The sequence below is a fragment of the Synchiropus splendidus genome, chromosome 9 (genome assembly GCF_027744825.2).
Source record: "Synchiropus splendidus isolate RoL2022-P1 chromosome 9, RoL_Sspl_1.0, whole genome shotgun sequence".
Taxonomy (NCBI): domain Eukaryota; kingdom Metazoa; phylum Chordata; class Actinopteri; order Syngnathiformes; family Callionymidae; genus Synchiropus; species Synchiropus splendidus.
Window position 1 is genome coordinate 11360611 of NC_071342.1, and position 16364 is coordinate 11376974.

General features: G+C 43.7%; 2 protein-coding genes across 2 annotated transcripts; one reads left to right on the plus strand and one right to left on the minus strand.

Moving 5' to 3' along the window:
- The first annotated feature begins 273 nt into the window (after positions 1-273).
- On the plus strand, positions 274-10609 carry ankrd2 (ankyrin repeat domain 2 (stretch responsive muscle)). Its single transcript, XM_053875179.1, has 8 exons — positions 274-386; positions 1475-1561; positions 1616-1723; positions 1788-1886; positions 2859-2957; positions 3019-3117; positions 5398-5496; positions 10426-10609. Exons 1-8 carry the CDS (start codon positions 351-353, stop codon positions 10432-10434), a joined length of 636 nt encoding a protein of 211 aa, XP_053731154.1. The 5' UTR covers positions 274-350; the 3' UTR covers positions 10435-10609.
- Positions 8946-15101, minus strand: morn4 (MORN repeat containing 4). Its single transcript, XM_053875180.1, has 5 exons — positions 15017-15101; positions 14648-14721; positions 11470-11584; positions 11122-11231; positions 8946-11058 (listed from the first exon to the last, which is right to left on the minus strand). The coding sequence occupies exons 2-5, from the start codon at positions 14712-14714 to the stop codon at positions 10910-10912; spliced, it is 441 nt and encodes a 146-aa protein (XP_053731155.1). The 5' UTR covers positions 14715-14721; positions 15017-15101; the 3' UTR covers positions 8946-10909.
- Positions 15102-16364: the final 1263 nt, after the last annotated feature.

Here is a 16364-nt window from a genome sequence, read left to right on the forward strand (position 1 = left end):
AAACACAGTTGCCACCAGGGGAGCGAGTAAAACCAGGAGCTCATGGAATGAATTCAGCTCATGACTGGTTGCGTGTGTGCGAGTATAACTGTGTCCAGCACACACACACACACACACACACACACACACACACACACACACACAGCGAAGAGCACCTGTTGTCAGGGTAACAATGTCCCACCATGAACCGACATTTCTGCTCGGACACAGCTGAACTTGTCGCGTGTGCCACTTTTAATCATATCAACTGCAAGTATCATTGTTTGAATGAATCAAATCTGAATCTTTTTTTTTTTAAACATCCACTTTGATGTATTTTTAGAAAGTGACAACAGCAATTAAGAAGTGCGATGGACCAGGACACAGAAAACAAGACAGAAATCCTGGTAAGTTCGATCAGATCAGATTCACCACCAAGTGTTGGTGACTGCACTTCATTTTGTTGCCCAAGTTGATATTTGGTTCTGCCTGAATGCACCGTGTTGCTTTAAACTGTTGCTTGCTATACATGTGGAATGAGTAAACAAAATATATACACACAAGAAAAGGATTCTCAGTACAGTTAGAACAAGGCAAACACTGTACTATTATAAATATTGCATCACAAGCAAATGATCATTGAAACTAGTGTCACTTATTTCTACAGCCGCTTTAGCTTTAGTTTTTTGAAATGTGAATAATAATAATAACGAAACAAATTACCAAATAAGTAGGAAATCAATCCCAAATATACACAGCTTAGTGTTAAATATGTATAGCAACAATTCTAATAATTGATGATAAAACAAAAGCTATGTTTGTTGAATGGAAAATAATGTCATTTTTACCACAATATAAACTATGAACAAAGATACTGAGAAGAGTCAATAGCGATTTCAGCAAAAAAAATCTATTAATTTAAACCAAAAAAATAATATGTCCGTCATTTTGAATACAGAATGAATAAATATAATTGTAAATGTATTTTTTTCTCATGTATAGTGAAATTATTTTTATACATCAAGAACCAGTGCCTAAGAAAAAAGTTTTAAATGCAAAAAAGTTTGACATATTTTGTACACCTTCTGTCGACATTTATTCGGAATATTGTGTCGATATAGTGAGAAAATACAATGAATCATTTGCATTGCCCGTGGGAGCAGAAAACATAAGAACCGGGAAGCACACACAAGAACAACAAGATCATATTTCTCCAATAAAACCACTAAAGCTGGGATGGAACCTATGACTTTCTTGGTGTGAAGCACCACAGCCTCATTTAAGTATTATACAAAACATAAATCAGCCCAATAGATGCACTTTATTTGGGACAATGTTCTAATTCCACCCGAGCCGTGAATTTATGAGAGCATAAACAGCATCCGGCCGTGTTCCCCGCAAGCGTTCGCCCTCAGGTTTTATCACCCTGCAGTGTCTCTGGTGGAGGTGAGTTGTAACTCTTCTCTGCATTATTGCTCCCTCTGTTACTGTGTAGGTGAGAGCAGCCAGTGACTCTTCAGGTCGAGAGGTTTTGGCTGGAAGCAAGGAAGACAAGCAGAAGATCTGTGACACTCTGTCTACGGTGAGAATATTAGGATTTTAAAAGACGCATTCACTTACCTCCATGTGTCTTTAGTCAAACGCAGTAAGCCCAGTGGAATTCATGAAAGCAGCCAGTCAAGGAAAACTGGAAATCTTGGACAAGTACCTGGCTGATGGTGGAGACCCTGATGTTCACGATGAGGTACTTTTTTTTTTTCTCAATGAAGCAACATTTTTTGATCGTCTGCTTTCTGAAACACACGAAGCTCCAGAGGACGGCGCTGCATCGGGCCTCGATGGAAGGACACACAGCTGTGGTTGAAGTCCTGCTGGAGAAGGGAGCCAAAATCAACTTCAAGGATCGAGTATGTTGCATTTGTCACATGTAGTTAGAATGAAATCTCATTTGAGGATTATGTATCTCCTGCTCATGTTGGCATAGGTCAGTGTTTTTCAACCTTTTTTAAGCTGTGACACACTTGGTTTATTGAAAAAAATCCCAAGGCTCACCACCAGAGGAACCTTGGCCCAAAGGCAACTGAAAGTCCTGTAGAAAATCCCTTTTAATTTGTGAAAACTGTCATTCTGCTGTTTTGGCATGACATTTGCAGAAAATCTATTTGTTTAAAAATGTTCCCATAAAGGGAAGGGGAATACAGCAAACTATACCATGATTTATTCATGTATTTTAAATATGTATTTTATAAATATTGTTTATTATTTTATCATAAACTGTCATGTATATTTGAGACTAACTTCAAAGTTTCTGACAAAACTTCTAGTTCGGAGAATTTCCAGAAAAATCTTCCATTCTTCGCCTCAGCTTGCTTTGTAACTACAGTTATTATTTCTCTCATTTGTTTGTTTCTGCGTTTAGTTGTAGCAACTAAACAGGAAACTATGATAGTTGACGAGTGTCTGAAGTGACACAACACGTTAAAATCAACTCGAAGTTGTGCATTTGACCGGCTTCATCTCTGTGAGTGTGTGAGGGAAGAGGAGCACCAAACGCAGCTCCGCCGTGAACAGCATAGATCTATGGTGTATAGAAAGAACGTGACCGAATCCACATAATCTGCTCACGTTGGTGGATCGTCACTATGTTCTAGTAACTAGTTGTTCAAATGAGGTGAAACTGGATCACTTCTCACTGGCACAGGTGCCTCCTGTTCTCTCAGCTTTCCTCCCACAGTCCACAAACTGTAGGAATCTGAATTTCCCTGAAGTCAACCGAAGTGCTATCTATTAAGTCACCCATTCCTAATGTGTGTTGCTATGTTGAAAAAAAAAAAATGCAGCGCTATAGCCGCACCACTGTTCCGTCCCTTGCCTTCCAGCTGGGCTCCGGGGCCATGCACTGGGCCTGCAGGGGTGGGAGTCTGGACGTCATCAAAGCCCTGACTGACCACGGCGCTGATCTAAACGTCAAAGATAAGGTGAGGGCGCTTCCTACTGTATTAACTACGAGTCACAGACGTGTGCGTTTCCTCCGCTCAGTTGTACAGCACACCGCTGCATGTGGCCACGAGGACTGGCAACGCTGCTATTGTGGAGTACCTGCTCGCCTGTGGAGCCAAGATCAACCACAGAGACCGGGTATGTCCACATGCTACTCTCTCAACACCATCATATGGTCTTGTAAATGCTTGGCTTATCCTCACTTGTGGCCCTTCAGCACTGCAAGTCAGTAGTTCACCGAGCATAATGGAACTAACTGCCAGTCAAGACTGTTATTATCTGTAAGTACAGTTGATGGAGAAGTTAAGATTCACCTTCACACTGCACTACTGAAGTGCTCCCTGAGAAAATGGTCAGCTAACAAGGAGTGCAGCTGCCAGTGTTGAGAAAAACAAAATGACCACTAATGGAGGGCAAAAATACTGCAACAAAAAAATGTGTTCAGCCTTTTAGTCTTTTGTCAATAACAATTCCACCTTACTGTTCATTAGCTTTTCATTTTTTCCCACATTATTTCTCCCTAATTTTCTACCCATCAATTTTCCATCAAGTCTGGCCCAGGCCCTGACGTCCCTCTCCCCAGAAAACTGGCAGTCACAGGCCAACCGGGAAACACGGTCTGTCCAGTGTGTCGTGGGTCTCCTCCATGCTGGAGTCCCTCACATCACAGGTCACCTAGAACACTGTCCCGAGCCGTCGTCTCTGGATGTGGAGGAGTTCTACTATGAGTCACTCCCAGATGACTGACCTCCTCACTCTGTGTCGAAGAGAGTCCACATTGATTCTGCGACCTAGTTCTATTGGTCGCTACCCAAAGCTTGTGGCTACAGGTGAGAACAGGAGCACAGATTGGTTATTTGAGTGCGTTGCCTTTTGGCTCAGCTCTTTCTTTACCATGAGTAGAGTCTGCACTGTGATCACACACTTGTGATCACGCCATTTATTTAACTTCGCTTATTCCAGTTTATCTTCCAAGTTGTCCTCTTTAAACCTCAGAATTCTTTATCCTCTTAGAGGTTATGTCTTTTTGCCATTGTCAGACCAGTTATCAAGTAATGTTTATCTTCAAACCTTAAAATAATCATTGTCAAATCTGAGCCCAACAAGAGTCCAAGGGTTTCAGTTGGCCCTACGACAAGATGAATTCCTGTCTCTTGAATGACAGGGTCAGATTATATGGTGAAAAAATTGCGCTCCTCCATAATAAATGCTTTTCTGCCTGTGCTGTAGCCTCCGGGGGTCGCAGAGCTGTGGGAAGTCCCTGCATGCTCTTCACTATGTCATCCTTGTTCCTTACTATCCTGCTAGCTGGCCGTGCGGCTCTTCTGTCCCCACGATCGCTCACTGCCGTAAAGAGACTTGTAGGGAACCGTAACGGTGCCTCATCATTTTCGACTTGATGTAAGCAGGACATGCAGGCAGCTCCCTGGAAGAACCTCATTTCGATGACCCATATCTTCCACTCAAATATTGCTGTGGGAAAGAGAGACACAACCGAAGGGCACTGAGCACAAAGAGCGCAGTGTTGTCACTTTAGACATGAAGAACTGAGTTTGTTTGACACAGTGCTCACATGATGTCTGACATCAATGGCCCACAGAACAAAAAAGTTCCATCATATATAGCAGCAGGCGACCATCTTTCAAATTGGTCATTTAAAAAATGAGGTTTTTAAACTGTCTTTAAATGATTGTTTTTGTCTCCTCTATAACCGTGGTGGTGTCTGGCTTCGCTTGTTTGATTTGCGTGGCTCCAAATGATCCAAGCAGAGCTTTGACCCATGCAGGATGCCGAACTCATTCGCTTCAAGATCAAAATTATTCCAAGAGCACAGCAAATTTCCTTTCAATTACATGTCTTTCAAAACTTTTTTATCTTATTTTGAGAATAATAATGGACCTACCGGTTTTGAACTGGCGGTATGTTCTTGTTTTCCATGCCCCTTTTGTGTCAGGAAATCCTAAATTTAGGGAATTTACTACCAGAAAAAGTGCTCTTTCCCCTTTACTTTTTTTCCCAGCCCACCTCTATTCATAGACTTCCCATGTTCCAGAGACTCCTAGCCTGAAGATAATGTGTGAAATAAACTGTCTCAGCACGTGTACAGTTCATTTCTAACACATTTTTCTTGCTGCCTACAAGTGTCAAGCTTTTTTCCTGTGAACATAGTGACTACCAACAGACTCCTTAAGTGATGTGTGTGAAAGCTGGTTGGTAACCAAAGCCTGGATGATGTTGTAGTACTGTATGCAAAAATCTGGCATTTAAAAAGTGACTGACATCAGGAAAACTACATGGGAATAAATGTGATGTTAGTCGCTGACTGTGGTGAAGCCTGGATACTCTGCAAGGACGACGGTGTCTTTGTAACCAGGAACCATCAAAGTCCATCAATGTCTTCATGAATTCCCCCACCAGGAAGGAGACACGCCGCTACATGATGCCGTTCGACTCAACAGATTCAGAATAGTCAAGATGCTCATCGGAGCCGGCGCCGACATGAAAGTTCAAAACAACGTAAGTGCTTTGCTCCCAAATGTTCCTCCTCAGAGGCCGTGACAATGTGGCTGGTATTTCAGGAGGGACTGACTGCTGTCCAGCAGATTAAACAATGGCAACTTGATATCATGGAGACCCTGGACCAGCCTGCAGGGCCGGGGTCAGTGCCAGCTGAGAACGGCACCCGAGAGGAGGGGCGAAATCCCAGGTTGAAATGATACCGTGGCCATGTCATGTTCAGCAAATGCTGCTTCTGTGAACTCTGTGTTGGATAGGAACCAGTCCAGTCGTGGTTTAAAGTGACTCCCCCAAAACACCAAGTGGGTTTGAGGTTAGAATGTGCTACACTGAAACTGTGCAGGTACCGGTGGTCAGGCCGGGCACCTCCTACCACCTTCCTATGTTGAGGTGTTGCACTCAGATCCTTTAGAACTGCAAACTTTCCAGCGCTAACTTTGATGAATCACTATACGCCGTGTGAATCTCTGATTCAAATCAGCCAGACAGTCTCAATAAGCGGATTCAAGTGTGGTGTTTACCAAAATAAATCGGAGGCCCAGGGTCAAGCTTTTGGTCTTTCAACCCCCATTTCATTCCAAATCTCCACTTCTGTGTCATCACGAGAGATTGAAGGTTCAAGAGGGTGGTTCAGGAAACGGATGTCTTCCATCCTCCCCAAGCCAGAAATGATCGCCAGTCACCACCGGCAGATGATGGATTTTGATGGAGAACTGTTGCCGAGTCAGAGCTTGTAGCCCCTAAGTGGCGGCCGGGGACAAACATCAGGACGGTAGATGCCCGTGTATATGACTCCTGCTGAAATCCGGGCCAGCGTCGGGCGATCGCTGCTCAAGTTACTTCTCTGAAGCGCTTGTGCGTTTGCGACGGCGCCAACCTCAGCACCTGTCGCCATGGTACTTCAAACGTGATTTCGCAGTAAAGATTACACCGACGTCATGTGTGGTGGCTCTGAGATTTACGGGATGAAGTGAGCTGCTTTGCCACGTACGAGAGACGCGTCATCTTTGGCGAATTACACGTAGGACATTTCTGTGATCAAGCTAGTCATGCTAACATTTGAAGTTACATATATATAGACATATATTTTAAAGGCTCATCATACATGGGAGCATCATATCTAACAACTTTGATTCTTTTTTTTTAACTAATGTCCAGGCCACATATTCCAAAAAAACAATTTGTGGTTGACTTGAACCACCTGATGGATGAGCTGGATGGATGAACAATCTGGCAGGGAGGAATGGGAAGCCAGCCAGAGGAAAGCTGGATTAAGGAGGTCAACGCAGCTGATAAAACAAGATTAGGAAGATTTAGGGAGACAGGAGGTAGAGACGCATATTGAGAGCCAATGTCCGTTCAGTGTCCCAAACACATAGTGAGAGAATTAAACTATCCAAATGTTGAAGATCCAGGTGGTGACCAGATCTTTGGGTGACACTTGGAAGAGAAGGCTTTTTTTTGTCGTGAACCTGCTGGAGCCAGGGATGAGGTGCTCCAGCACCAGCCCTTTTGTTTCTTCATCTTCTTCTTCCTTAAATTCTGGAGAATTTATTGAATTAAATTTGAAATGCATTTTGTTTTGGATCGCAAGTTGGTCGTCAAAAAAAAAAAAATCAGTGGCTCTTGGTGGAATGCATTATATTTAAAGACGAACGTGCAAACTTGTGGTCTGACCGTAAAGTCACATGTAAAGGACCTTCTAAGTTTAGAGTTTGATTATTTCGGTGACGAATTGACGCAGCAACAACAAGGCCGTGCTGATCATTTGTGTTAAGAGAACAAGGAGAACAGAGTGTTGGAGAGACGAGAGTGAAATCCAGATTCCCCGGAGGCAAACTGTGACATGAGCTGATGAAGGCCGACATGTCTGTTGGAGTCAAGGAGCCGAACTGGCTCAGAGGAAATTTCCTCTGTCATCAGGAGCACAGCTGTTCCTGAGGGACGTTCGCTGGTTTACGTTGGAAAAGCCGAGACTGCCCACCTTGTTTATGTAATGTCCATTATTGAAAATAGACCATGTGTATCAGTCAGTTTTATTGTTGCACACGAGGCTTTTATACAGATCCAGTAATGGCGTTGGTATTTTATTTTGTTCATGGTACTGTAGGTTGACTTGACAGTCACATTAGACCTCTGACCTTGGGCTAAACTCTCATCGTGCAGCTCGCCCCTTGGTTTCCACTCTCTCCCCACTTTCTGCAGGTCAAACAACAATTTTGTATTCTGATTTTCCATCCCACTTCAGACACCATTTGAAACTAAGATAGGAGAAGACATGCAAAACCTGGAGATGGACTTCAGTGAAGTCATCGTCTGGTCAAGAAAGAAACCAGCCAGATTTAACTTGGAAAATAGGTTCGAGCCTCCCATTAGTTAGGGTCCGGCAACACAAAGTTTCATGAAGAATGAGGTCGACATAGGACCTGAGGGTTCATTCTCCCATAGATGGCCACTGTAGAGTCCAAATCTCAATGGATTTGCGGATGAATTAACTATGAATCTTGAGCAATAGCAAGGGTTTATCAAAACATTTCTCAATGAAAGGCATTCTAAGAAAATATGTCAGTGTGTAACCTGGTTTTTGCCAGACACAATATAATGTCCTGAATTAACATGTGCTCTCCAGATTCACATCTGGAATCGTTGTAGTTTTCAAGACGAAAAATTGTCTCAATATCATTACAGAAGTAGAACAACATAGAGCAACAACACTGCTTTTTTTCCTGAGTGCAGTACTTTCATGGTTTCCATTTACATTCTTAATTTTTTTTTTTTTCATCGTTCTCCTCTGTTGTGGTTTTTCTTCCCATCTCACATCTTGATCACTGACCGGAAGAGTTGCCAGGCTGCAGCAGCTTCTTCTGCTTGATCAACTTGGACATTGCTAATGGTGCGTTCCGCTCGCGCCTGCCAGTCGAATTCGGGCTTCAGAGCACTGAAACTGCCTTTAATGTCAACAACTCCTGCCACATTCTGACATTCAAAAATGGCTGCCGTATGTCTCAGTTCCAAATAAGAGCCGCGGGATCGTCCTTCTCTCCTCCCTGCAGCTGACAGGCGCCTGTGTCTGGGCAGCTCAGCTGCTCTGGAACACAATCCAGTTTGACTCTCAAATGATGTGATGTCATCACCAGCAACAGCAAATGCAGACTGTATTCAAAATGGATGAAAGTTGCTGTGAACTCACATTTGACTACGGGCCATGCACACTTCGGGTGTTAGCATCACGTGCTTCTTCATTCCGGAGCCTGGTGACTGTCGTCTTTGTCAGCCGAGATGGAAGTTCTTGTTCCTCTTCAAAGGAACATTCATGACCGATATAACTGGATTTAGACCCTGGGTCTCGAGTTAGCTGTGTTTGTAAAGTTATCGAAATGTGAAATAACATTGGAAAACCTGCTCTGTCATGCAGTTAATATTATAGATATTTTCACAGGTTTTTTTTTCATCTGGCAAGGTATGTGAGAAACAGCAAGTTGGAACGACGGCAATTCAGGATGAGGTTCACAGGTGGTCAGTGAGATAAGGACTCTCTGGAGGGAAGGACGCTTTGGTGTATTATGAAAATGTACAATAAGACTCAACGATAGGCGGCTCAGAGTAGAACACCAGTTGGCTCGCACTTTGATTTTCTATACTGTTGAAGGGGACTCTGCAGGACTGCAGCCCCTGTGATCTCACCTCAGATCGACGAAACAAAGGGAAGGTTTAATAAAAAGATGGCCATCTGCTTCACTTTTTGAAATCTGAGGCCCACTCACGACACATGAGAAGTCCAATAAAACACACATCCTATTTCACCGCCACATCTTTATTAAACGCAACTGGCCCTTTTAGACTCTCCATCTCCAGGAGGAAGAGACACTATACTGTACAGTAGTTCCTCTAAGAGGCACTCAAAGCAACATTATTTTGGTGCTGAAAAAAAAAAAAAGGTTGCCATGGCAATGATATTTTTCTCGGCAGGTGAGTCTGGAGAGGCACGCTTTGAAAGCACCAGAAGCAAATCCATGTGAAATTCATGTTCCAGCTCATCACAAACATACATCCGACAGTAGGGTGGTGTACTCCGCTGTGTTGTGTACGCACAAAAACGACCTCAAATTTCCTGATTACTGCATTGAGATAAACCACTAGGGACCGTACCTCCAGCCAGAGCTAGAGATTGACTATTGATTTTTTATTTTTTTTTATTCTTTAATGGAATACCACAGTCATAAAACTCTAAATGCGATACTCCAAAGCAGAGATGTTTACAACAGAAACTAAATTCCACAAACATTTGTTTTTTTTTGTTTGTTTTTTTATCGATGCTCTGGCGCCGCAGGTGAAAGTGTTCTTATTGATTTGTCTGACATAAAGCAAGTCCGGCGTATCAGCAGCATCATTCACTCGTCTTTGGTCGAGGTTCTACGTGAGCCACCGGAGACGCGCGTGTCGTAAGGCCGTGTAATGACGATTCAAGTACTAGTGTTGTGATCACAGACCAGTTGTGACAGGCTATATGGTGAACTAACACCTTCACACTTGCTAACATATAGAGGAAGGAGTGCGGATTTCATAGGTCCAAGTCATCACTTCAACACACACAACTACAAACTACAGGTGAATTTTGTTCAGCTGCCTCCATAATGTCCATAAATGAACAATATATTTTTAACATTTGTACAGCTGTAAAGATCATAGTTGGAGTTGGAATGGAAGTATGAAGGCAAAGATGATACACATTGTTTCTAGGCGAAAAGTGACCAGTTCTGTGAAGTGTTTCCCTTTGCGTTGAGTATTTAGGAGAAGACAGGATGAACAGTAGCGGTTTGGTGCGCGTGACTGACTTTGTTTAGCTACTTCCAAGAGTTCTGGTCATCCCTTCCCTTGCCAGCTCTGAATGAAGGGCTACTCTTCAGCTGACGTTCATGCCCTCTCCAGGTGGTCTGACATCTGGTCCTGCAGCAGCTGGATCGAAGCTTTCACCTCCTTAAAAGACTCGACAAGAACAATACTCAGATGACTACGCTGAAGTTTGTTTGAAACTGAGTTTGAGATGAGCAGTGTGAGGGCGCTCTCTTTCTTCTGCCAAGTGTGTGAAGCTTTTTTTTTTTTTAAGGCAAACGTGAAAATAAACTTGAAACAATCTGAAACAAAGCATTCAGTGGATGCCTCAGAAGCTAACGGGTCATAGCGGAATGTAGCGTTTTCAAAGTGGCCAGGAGCGGCAGATGTGCAACTGGCTAACTCTGAAGTACAAGGAAATGCATGATAAAAAGAGTGCTCCATGGTTTCATCCAGCCAACAGAGTGTGTTTGTTCTGAGTCACATGACTTCATCAATGAGGAAAAGGCAGCAGAGGGAGCTGAAGAAGGGGATAGTCCACGTCCCTGAGGCTCTCCAGGAAGGAACCTCCACCAGGTTGTCAAAGAGCCAGGCTGCGAGCGTTGGTGGCGGATGCCTGCGCCTGCTGCACCACCGCCGGACACTTCTCTCTCCTCTGCAGCTTGTGGTTTTGAAACAAGCCTTCGTTCCGGGGCACGCCGTGGGTTCCATGGGGGAAGGTCAATAAGCCTGCAGGGGCAGAGGCATCGTGGCAGTGACACCAAAGCTGGCCCAGAAATACCCAGGACTCACCGTATCCTTCCACACGTCCATCTTTGAACTCGCCCTCAAACTTCATGCCGTCAAATCGACTGAAGATTCCGGTGCCCTGAAACTTTCCGTGCGCAAACTCTCCCTCGTACCTGAGAAGAGGACAGGAATGCAACGTTTCACGTTCTTTTGTAGCTTTTAAGGCAAACAGTGCAATAACCAAAGTTCTCTGCGTGAGACTGGAGCGTGTTTTAATTGTCTCTGCGTCTAAGTTTACATGCGCCGCCGTCAGCGCTGCTTCTCATGTGCGACAAGGCAAATTTAAAGGGACATTCCGTGCAGTAGAAATAGAAGGAAGACTGTGGAGGCTCTCTTCAGAGGCGTACACACCTGGATCCATCGGTGAAGAGCAGAACTCCGGGCCCATGAAAGAGGCCATTCTCAAACTGGCCGGTGTAGCAGGTTCCATCCAGAAACTTCAGCTGGCCAACGCCATGCCTCCGACCTGCCAAACCACAAACTCATGACACACTGGGACTTGGAGTCTGCTAATAATGGGTTCAATTTATGGGTTTAGTGTCCAGATGAAGCGCACCACTTGCTTCCGACAGATTACATGATCTCAACATTCTATAAGAGACGTGACATTTGAACTCGCCACTAGGCTCAGGGCTTTATATACCATACAGACTCTACACATGTCACATGAGTCAGTGTGTCACTTGGATTTAAGTGCAGCAGCCTTCTCTCTCTCTCTCTCTCTCTCTCTCCGAGCTCAAGGTTTACCACAGAATTAGGAGTCCCATCTGCCTCCTGTGCTGTGGGAATTACGCCCTTCTAATCCAGCAGATATTTTAGCAGGGATTTCTACTTTAGGATCCAGACTGTGAAAAGAGTCGAGGAATGTGATTGCTTTCCTGTTGGGGCTCACCATGATCCCAACACACACACTCACACACACACCTACACGGTTCTGACAACGGCTTAGCACGTTGGAAACCTGAAATTTTGACTGCTCTTATTTCAGGATGATATTTTTCTCTTTAATAAAACGTTACATTAGCTTCCTGTTTTGCCAATGTTTTTCCTCCTTGTGCTTTTGGAACACGACATTGTGGCATATCAAATGGATAATGTACGCTTTATATTTAACTCTTGAACATGACCATAGGCTTCCATTTCAATACAATGGTGGTCACATGACTATTATTGTGTTGCTGCTGTCGAGGGTCCTTGAGCAGCTGCAGCCTGCTCACTGTGTGAGTGCTTTTGTTCAACAGTAAAACAATGTTTCTCTGAAGGGTCACAGTCTGCTATATTTATTGTCGTTCAGACTCTTACTGTGGCACGGGCTTCGTGACTCTGACATGCCAACAAGCTAGTAAACACATGTACAGTCCATTTAGCTCAGCAGTAAAAAGCACCCAACGTTGGCGACTGTAAGTCAAGGGTCCGGACCTCTTTTGATTGAGACAGCCAAAAAACTCCACATATTTTAAAATGTAATTCCATGAGAAGAAATTTTGACCAACAATTCAGAGTATAATAAGACTCCAAATTAAATTTTAATGGTATTTAATTGTAATAAACTCAGTTAATGTGACCTAGACAGTTCCCATGATGCCGTGCAGTCCAGTAAACCAATCATAGTGGTTGATCGCTACAACATGGCTCCGCCTCCACAGCCGGTCAGCTGGTCCAGAAACACCCAGGACTCACCGTATCCTGACACAGACGAAAACTTTAATGTCAATAAAACACGAGTCATTTCTTTTCATTGTGGCTCAAGCTCAGCAGCAAGAAGCTGGCTTGCCAGCTAAATTCCATATTACAAGTAACATCCGACTTACGACCGGGGTCGGTTCCGACCAACTGGTCGTAAGTCGGATTGGACATAAGTCGAATGCCATTCAAAATAGCCCAGGCGAGGGTTATAGGTACTATTGTAGTGGTAGATCACTGTGTGAGAGTGAGATGTCGGGCTGCTACGTGCTGCAGTGCCAGACACTGAATAAAAAAAAAACCCATCTGCTGGCCGTGGTCCTAAGTACGGTTGGACGCAAGTCGAGCAGGTCGTGAGTCGGATGTTATTTGTATAGTGATCAACGACTGTGGTTCGTTGACTGGGCTGCAGAGCATCATGGGAAGTCACCATTACTGAGCTTGTTGTTGAAGGTGATGGCACCTCTAGTGCTACTTTACCTGCTTTATTATTGTAGCGGCCAAACAGGATGGGTAACTAGAGTGAAGGAAACTGCACTCAGTTGGGACGGGATTTCAACCTCTGAAGTCATAGAGCTGAACCAGATGCTCCCACCAGGCTCACGAGCCATAGGTTCCTGACCCATGTGTAAGTGATTGTGTGGGTTGAAATTGAATGTTTTTTACGGCGATATATTTCAAATGCAGCTGTTACCAGGGATGAAGTGAAGAACACTGGAGGTGATAGTTTTGAGATAAAGCACTGACCGTCTTAGAGTATTTATATTTTGAGTGTAAACTAAGGCTCCCTAGATGATGAGGGTCACCACCAGGCTCAGACTTTGTGGTGCAATACTCTATTTTCAAAATCCCAAACACGTCAACAATTTGAAACTTATTTCTCTAAGCTAAATACCCACTGCAAGCTGAACCTGTGACCAGCGTTTCTGCCTCAACCTTTTTCAGTCCAAAGTCTAATCCAGGAGATTTGTCAAATCCTGGGCGGGCAAATCTCGTTCTTTTCATCATGGGGGCGGGGGGGACCAGTGATGGCTAATTGGGATTTGACTAAATAGCTTGTGCTTGCCTGGCGTCACAGAGTGAGACTCCAGATCTGTGCTTGTCATGTGAAAACTTCAAGTCAAGTCGTGCTATAATGAAACATGAATTTCCCTTTATCTTAAACTGACTGTAATGTCCCCTGTTTAAATTCCATCCGGAGGACAGTCATGACAAAACGCGTGCAGTCAAATGACCCAGAGTCGGATGATATCATGAATCTGTCCATGACTCACTTGACTCCAAGAGTCTGGCAGACAGCTCACTTTCAATCAAAATGAAAGCCAACATATTTTCACACCTTTAACAGTATGTGTCAACACCACACATGAGACGGGAAGCCGTAGATGTCTGAATATCCTTCCTTTGATCTGTCCATTGAAATGAAATAAAACCTATTTATTTCATGTTAAGCTTTTTTTACTGTTCATTATCGTTGTCCAGTATTACTGTTGTTTAATAGGTTAATGTCATAAAAAAAATAGAAATTGTGACTAGTGTGATTTAGTTAAGGGGGAAAAAGAAGAAGAAAAAGTGAGTATAAATGATCGGTATCGGCCGGCGATCGGTGCATCCCTAATACATTCACAGGTTCACTGGTGACTCTAGAGTAGTTGTAAATTAAAGAAAATAAATTATTGGCTCACGTGTTTTGCACGCCATTTTTCCCTAAACATCCGTTATTGACGTAACACGCTACAAGCCCATAATGCACTACAACAGTTGAAGCTTTTTCGGATCGCCCCTTTTCCCATCTTCCGACAAATGTGACAACACAAGGCTGAATGTTGACAGGGGAATGTCTTGCCTTCTTTCCACTCGCCGTGGTATTCTTCTCCACTGGCGTAGGTGAAGGATCCTCTGGTCAGAGTCATCACACCCCTGTTGACCAACACACACAGTTATTCATCCCGCCGTCAAACATGAAGCCAAAGAGACAGGCGCCCTGATGGAGTGACGGTTTCAGTGTCTGCTGAATGGCAGCCAGGTGTTCTGTTACACACACACACACACACGCACAGCTCGCTAGCAGGGTCCAACTTGTGAATCACTATCGGCATGTCTCGATCCCCGTCGCCTTTGTGGACATGTTGCTGGATACGGTTTCAGTGGCGAAGACGCGCAGCAACAACGCGGGGGTGAAGCAGCGACGGGACGAACAGAAACTGCCATTTACCTTCACGTCGTCGTCTGTGAAGCATGGACCCGGAGTGCACGATGAGAGGGGCGTGAAAATATGATAACACCGGCTCGCACAAACGTATGTCGCCTTCAGGCGCACCTCGGTACATTCGGCCGGCTACTGTTACGATGAGCCGCGAAGGTGTAAAAGCTCCGACGGCACCTGAAGGCATCATCACGGCGTCATTGCGGCCATTGCGATATTTGATCAGATCAGTCCTTTTCTCGGGACTGTTTCATGCTGTGAGAACTCTTTGACAGTTGGATGTGGAGAAAGAAATACATAAAATATTGCTGTTATCGAAATACTATACTAAATACTAATTAGAATATAAACATGACAGTAGAAAACATGAATACATTTACAATGTACGACTACAACAGATGTCCAGGAGGAAGAGGCTCATTTTTCCATTGTGTTTGTAAATGTGTAGAGTTAAAAACAGCTAAATTCATTTTGTGAGCCAGTGTTTTTCACATGCCAAGAAATGTATAAGTGCAACGTGGAGGAGTATGTCAGAGCCAAGCACTGCTCAATGGATGGAAGGACTGATAGAACTCTATATAAGTGAAAAAAGTCATTTAAAAAAAACAGCAAAAGATTGAGAAAATATGAAACCCCTTCCTGGAAATTGTATTTCATTGAGTCCCGATGAAACAGCAGATAGGGAATAAATGGACAATTGATTCTAAACATGGACACAACCTACTCTTCATAGATGAAGGACTAAAGACTAATTTACGTTATTTTATTTTTCCCTGTTTATTACCTGTTTATTACGTATCATTACTATTTTTATTTTGATTTGCCTTTATCGAGGCAATGAAGCTTTTGTTTTTCTGGATGTTTGAGTGCACTGGATAATATGTCAGAAAACATATTCGTATTAAGGAAAACATTTTGTTACCGAAAAAGAAATTAACGTAAACAAGAAATGAACAACATTTACTTGTGCTATGGGAGGGAAATGTCACCATAACAAGAGTAAATTAAATCCAGCGATACAAACATTCAAAGTTGTTAAACACGCATACATGATTCTAATATGAATTCAGTCATTTTCTTACAGTGTTGTGGGGGTGAGGCACGAGAGGCCTACACTAATTCAGAGCCATCAATTAACCTCCATACTTTAGAAATAGGGATCCACATGGTGACAATACAGACTCCACACAGAAAGGACCAACCCACAGTTGCCTCAAGCAGGATTCATGACCTTCTTTCAGCGACAGTGCCGCAGTGAGCAGTACTCGCTTGCTTTATACTTGTTGATGTAACACACTGAAAGTCTCACAGCTGCAGGAAGGAAAGTGTACGGCTCCACAGGACAGTGTGTACCCAA